Source organism: Eriocheir sinensis, unplaced genomic scaffold (assembly GCF_024679095.1).
Source record: "Eriocheir sinensis breed Jianghai 21 unplaced genomic scaffold, ASM2467909v1 Scaffold356, whole genome shotgun sequence".
Lineage (NCBI taxonomy): Eukaryota > Metazoa > Arthropoda > Malacostraca > Decapoda > Varunidae > Eriocheir > Eriocheir sinensis.
This window is the reverse complement of record NW_026111672.1, coordinates 100,219-105,531: the sequence shown is the minus strand read 5'-3', so window position 1 is coordinate 105,531 and position 5,313 is coordinate 100,219. Positions and strand designations below refer to the sequence as shown.

The following is a 5,313-nucleotide window of genomic DNA, read 5'->3' as shown; positions in this document are numbered from 1 at the left end:
AAATAGGTTCTCAAATGATACTTTAGGTACTCAGGAATGTCGAGTTTGTAAAAGAAAACTGAAATGGGGCATACGCCGTGGAGGCGCGCGCGTCAAACTATTACAGTGTGGACCAAAGTAAAAAAAATGGGTTCTCAAATGATACTTAAGGTACTCAGGAATGTCGAATTTGTAAAAGAAAAATGAAATGTGGCATACGCCGTGGAGGCGCGCACGTCAAACTATTTCATCTAAGAGTATCAATAAATTTCTGTACATGAGTTGACTTGACTTGACTTACTGACTGACTTACCGACTGACTTACTGACTTACCGACTGACCTACTGACCTACTGACTTACCGACTGACTTACCGACTTACCGACTGACTTACCGACTTACCGACTTACCGACTGACTTACCGACTTACCGACTGATTTACCGACTTACCGACTTACCGACTGTCTTACCGACTTACCAACTGCCTTACCGACTTACCGACTGACTTACCAACTTACCGATTGACTTACCGACTTACCGACTAACTTACCGACTTACCGACTAGAGAGAGAGAGAGAGAGAGAGAGAGAGAGAGAGAGAGAGAGAGATTCATAGCCATGGAAATTTTGCAGCCAATAGCGATGGAAACTTTGCAGCCATTGGCTGCAACGGGCTGCTTGTATATATATATATATATATATATATATATATATATATATATATATATATATATATATATATATATATATATATATATATATATATATATATATATATATATATATATATATATATATATATATATATATATATATATATATATATATATATATATATATATATATATATATATATATATATATATATATATATATATATATATATATATATATATATATATATATATATAGCAATTGCCGGTGCTTTGCAAGTTCTATAGTCTTGATTAAACTTACGACAGCTATGTTTAGAGAAGTACGGCAGAAAGTGTAAACGAAAAATAAATAATACTACACACTAAGAAAAAAATACCACGCATGTTTCTTTTTTTCCTTCCCTCTTGCCTGATGACAAAATTATATCAACAATTACGGTATTATGATTTTCCACCATTTTTCAGATATTGTTGGACCTCTTCTTGTTTTATTTAAGCATACAACTGTCTTTTTTTCAATTGTTATTACTTTGTTTGTAGTTGTCTTGTTGAATTTAGATGAAGTGTGTGTACCTTATTCTGATATTTATTATACTAAAGGTGCCCTGTGACAATGGATGTCACCATCCGGTTGATAACAAAAGACAAAATGAAGAAGGACAAGCTGATGGAAAAGTACCCATGCTTTATTATGATAAAGGGTCTTCACAATCACTCTCGTCAGTCTGCAGAAGCCCTCAGTCAGCTAAGAGTACTTCCAAAAACGAGGGAGACTTTCATTAAGTACTTCGAGCAAGGTAAGTATATGTGTAAAAATCATTAATTATTTGATTGTGCTGCTCAATTTGGTTTCTATTATCTTAAAAACCTACTTTAGATTTTTTATTCTGTAATATATTACCGATGGAATAATTTATCATCTTTGATAAGTAGAATATTGTATGTGTTAAAACTATAGGAAATGCTTAATCATAAGATCATGTGCGTGTGTTTTTTGATAATTTTGACACATGCATTTCTAAATTTGCAGGAATGACAGTACCTCAAGCAGCAAGATACCACTTATTGAAACTGGGTCTGTGTGATGACTTATATGGACAGGCGAATCATGGAACCAACCCATCGGTCCGCTCAGTGGAGTATATGAGAAAACAATGGCTCAGTGATCAGCATGGTGGTCTTGATAATTTATCTGTGGCAGATTCCATTAGAAAGTACGCTGCAAACAACCCAGAAATTACTGTATTGCAGAACATAGAAGAAACCCGATATATTGTGGTGCTTGTAACTCCTTTTATGAGGAGAATTCACAGTAACTTCAGGGAAGCTGGAGAAATAGTGTTTGTAGACGCTACAGGATGTGTTGATCAACTCAATACATCACTTATCCCATTTCTTTGTGCTGGACCAACAGGAGCTGCTCCTCTTGCTCTACTGTTTACATCATCCATAGATGAAGGAACACTAAAGAAAGGTAAACCTGATATTCCACGTATATTACTCAGCCCAACACTGCGTGTGTGTGTGTGTGTGTGTGTGTGTGTGTGTGTGTGTGTGTGTGTGTGTGTGTGTGTGTGTGTGTGTGTGTGTGTGTGTATTTCACCGTTTGTCTGCTGCAGCCTCTGATGAGACGCCAGACATTATCCTACAGAGCGAGCTCAGAGCTCATTATTTCCGATCGACAGATAAGTCTGAGACCACCACACATGTGTGTGTGTGTGTGTGTGTGTGTGTGTGTGTGTGTGTGTGTGTGTGTGTGTGTGTGTGTGTGTGTGTGTGTGTGTGTGTGTGTGTGTGTGTGTGTGTGTGTGTGTGTGTGTGTGTAACAGACAAGACACAAACAAAACTCAGATGGAAATTAGGTACATAACTTTGTCTGTATGCTACAGCTACAAATTCACATCCAAATGTATGTTCTACTTTGATTTACTCGGTTTTGTTCACATTACAGGTTTTGATATGGTGAAATGTGCTCTTGGAGACGGTGCGTTTTATGGGAGGCAGTCACCGCAAACCTTCATGACTGACAACTGTACTGCAATGAAGAAAGCCTTAGCAGAAGCCTGGCCTGCGGCTCGACAGTTTTTATGTATTTTTCACCTACTTCAACAAGTGTGGCGATGGCTACTTGACCTCAAGCATGGCATAAAGAAAGAAGACCGCCAAGTGCTGATGGGTGCAGTGAAGTGCCTCGTTTATGCATCATCAAAAGAAGATTTCTTCACAGTTTGGCAACAATTCCAGGCTAACCCTCTTTCACAGAAATATGCAAACTTCAGCAGGTACGTTTGTATTTTGTTTTGTCTTTAAAAGAGTATATTATAAAAGGAAACAGGTCGTTAATATTGACTACCTATTCTGTATATTTGCATTTCTGATGGTCCTACTACATAATATTATTATCCTTATTGTTATTATTACAGTTATTGTATCATTTCTATTATCATTATTATTATTATAATTATTATTATTATTATTATTATTATTATTATTATTATTATTATTATTATTATTATTATTATTATTATTATTATTATTAGTAGTAGTAGTAGTAGTAGTAGTAGTAGTAGTAGTAGTAGTACTAGTAGTAGTAGCAGTAGTAGTAGTAGTAGTAGTAGTAGTAGTAGTCAGCTCCGAAATATTGTTATGTCTACTGCACATCAAAAACTATTTTCTTATGCATTTCGTTGAATCAACTACTATATACTATAATATAATGCTTGTTCGCTTTTCAGTTACCTCAGTTCACTAATGGAACGGAAGGAGGAGTGGGGCATTACGTTCAGGGGTGGCGCCATGTTGCGAGGTCATCATACGAACAATTTCAGCGAGGCCACCATGTGCATCATTAAGGAAGTTGTTTTGAATAGGTAAGTATCTAACCCTCAATATCCTTTTTGTATATGACAAAGCCAATTAAGACTATGAATAGTTCATATACCACTCCCACACACTACGTACTTTTAAATGTAAATACGAACAAAGATTTTCCAAGAACCTTCCTCTTAAATATATATCGCTCTTCTATTTGACAACAATGCTCTGCACCATTTATTACCTTCACATGTTAAACTTCATAGAAATGTAAAAGAGCTGGTCCTTACTTTTTTTTATCTATGTCTTTTCAAACACATTTTTTTGCGAGCGGCGCGCGTACGCGCGCGCGCGCGCACGCGTGTGTGTGTGTGTGTGTGTGTGTGTGTGTGTGTGTGTGTGTGTGTGTGTGTGTGTTTACATAAGTGTCACATCTGCCTCCTCTTTTTCTTCCCCAGATGCAAGGCATATAACACAGTGCAGCTGATTATTTTCATGGCTGAAATATTTGACGGGTATATGAAGAACAGGCTTGCTGACGTTGCATTAGGGAGGCGAAGAAGAAAGAATACGCGTATGGGCACACTGTCTTTGGATTCAGTAACTCCCCTTGGCAACGGGAAATACAAGGTCAATAGCCACTCTACTCCATCACTGCAATACACTGTCGACCTAGAAACTGGCTTCTGTGAGTGTAATGTGGGTGAGAATGGCTCGCTGTGCAAACACCAGGCTGCTTGTGCAGAGCACAGCATGACGATCTTGCCCCAAGTTTTCACTGCTACAAGTAAAAACAGGCAGTGGTTGGCGTCAGTGGCAGTGGGTGAAGACAAAACTCCACCAGAAAGTTTTTTCAGAGGACTTTTGGAGCCACAACTGAACAACAGAGAAAACCAAAGTCCGCTTGCAGTTGCATCGTCAACCAAGGGGCAAGATCAACTCCCATTACCTGAGGCTCGTCCCCAGGTGTCTATGCAATGGGAAGAGAATAAACATTGCTCTCTGGACCAACCAAGGCTGGAAGATGACAAACAAAGTGCCAATATTTCAGAGTTCGTCAAAGCCCTCCACACTATCACTGAAAAATATGGAAATGAAGACACTGCAGACGCCCTCAAGACAGCAGTTAAAAGGCTCCATAAAATAAAAAGCACAAACATGCTCAACAGTGTGTTACACAACCTAGGAAGTGATGTGTGCACCACTACAACTGGAGCTGGCCGAGGAAAGATTCGGTGCCAGCCATCTTCAGTTGCAAGAAGAGGGCCAGGAAGACCGAAAGGAGCAGCTCCCCTTGGCAAAGGGCGCCGTCCTAACACAGTAGCGACAGGTAAAGCAAAGCGCCCACGAAATCTCGCAGAAAACATCGCAGCCAATGTACCCAATGCTAAGTCACATGGCAGTGGCCACTAATGTATGTATTTATCTACAGTAATTGCATGCTTAATAAATATGGAGTTTTTCTCTTTTATAATTATTTCCAAAACATAATGATCTGCATGTTTACAGAACATTCATGTAACCAGTATGGACAACAAAGTGTTGAAAGTCTCTCTCTCTCTCTCTCTCTCTCTCTCTCTCTCTCTCTCTCTCTCTCTCTCTCTCTCTCTCTCTCTCTCTCTCTCTCTCTCTCTCTCTCTCTCTCTCCTGCAACGTGTGAGAGAGAGAGAGAGAGAGAGAGAGAGAGAGAGAGAGAGAGAGAGAGAGAGAGAGAGAGAGAGAGAGAGAGAGAGAGAGAGCAATAAGTATATTTTTAGTTAATTAATTAACGGACACACACACACACACACACACACACACACACACACAGAGAGAGAGAGAGAGAGAGAGAGAGAGAGAGAGAGAGAGAGAGAGAGAGAGAGAGAG

General features: G+C 38.9%; 1 protein-coding gene across 1 annotated transcript; it reads left to right on the top strand.

The window, feature by feature from the left end:
- The first annotated feature begins 1,839 nt into the window (after nt 1-1,839).
- On the top strand, nt 1,840-5,000 carry LOC126991879 (uncharacterized). The gene is made up of 4 exons (XM_050850524.1): nt 1,840-2,107; nt 2,585-2,915; nt 3,369-3,503; nt 3,906-5,000. Exons 1-4 carry the CDS (start codon nt 1,930-1,932, stop codon nt 4,858-4,860), a joined length of 1,599 nt encoding a protein of 532 aa, XP_050706481.1. The 5' UTR covers nt 1,840-1,929; the 3' UTR covers nt 4,861-5,000.
- Nucleotides 5,001-5,313: the final 313 nt, after the last annotated feature.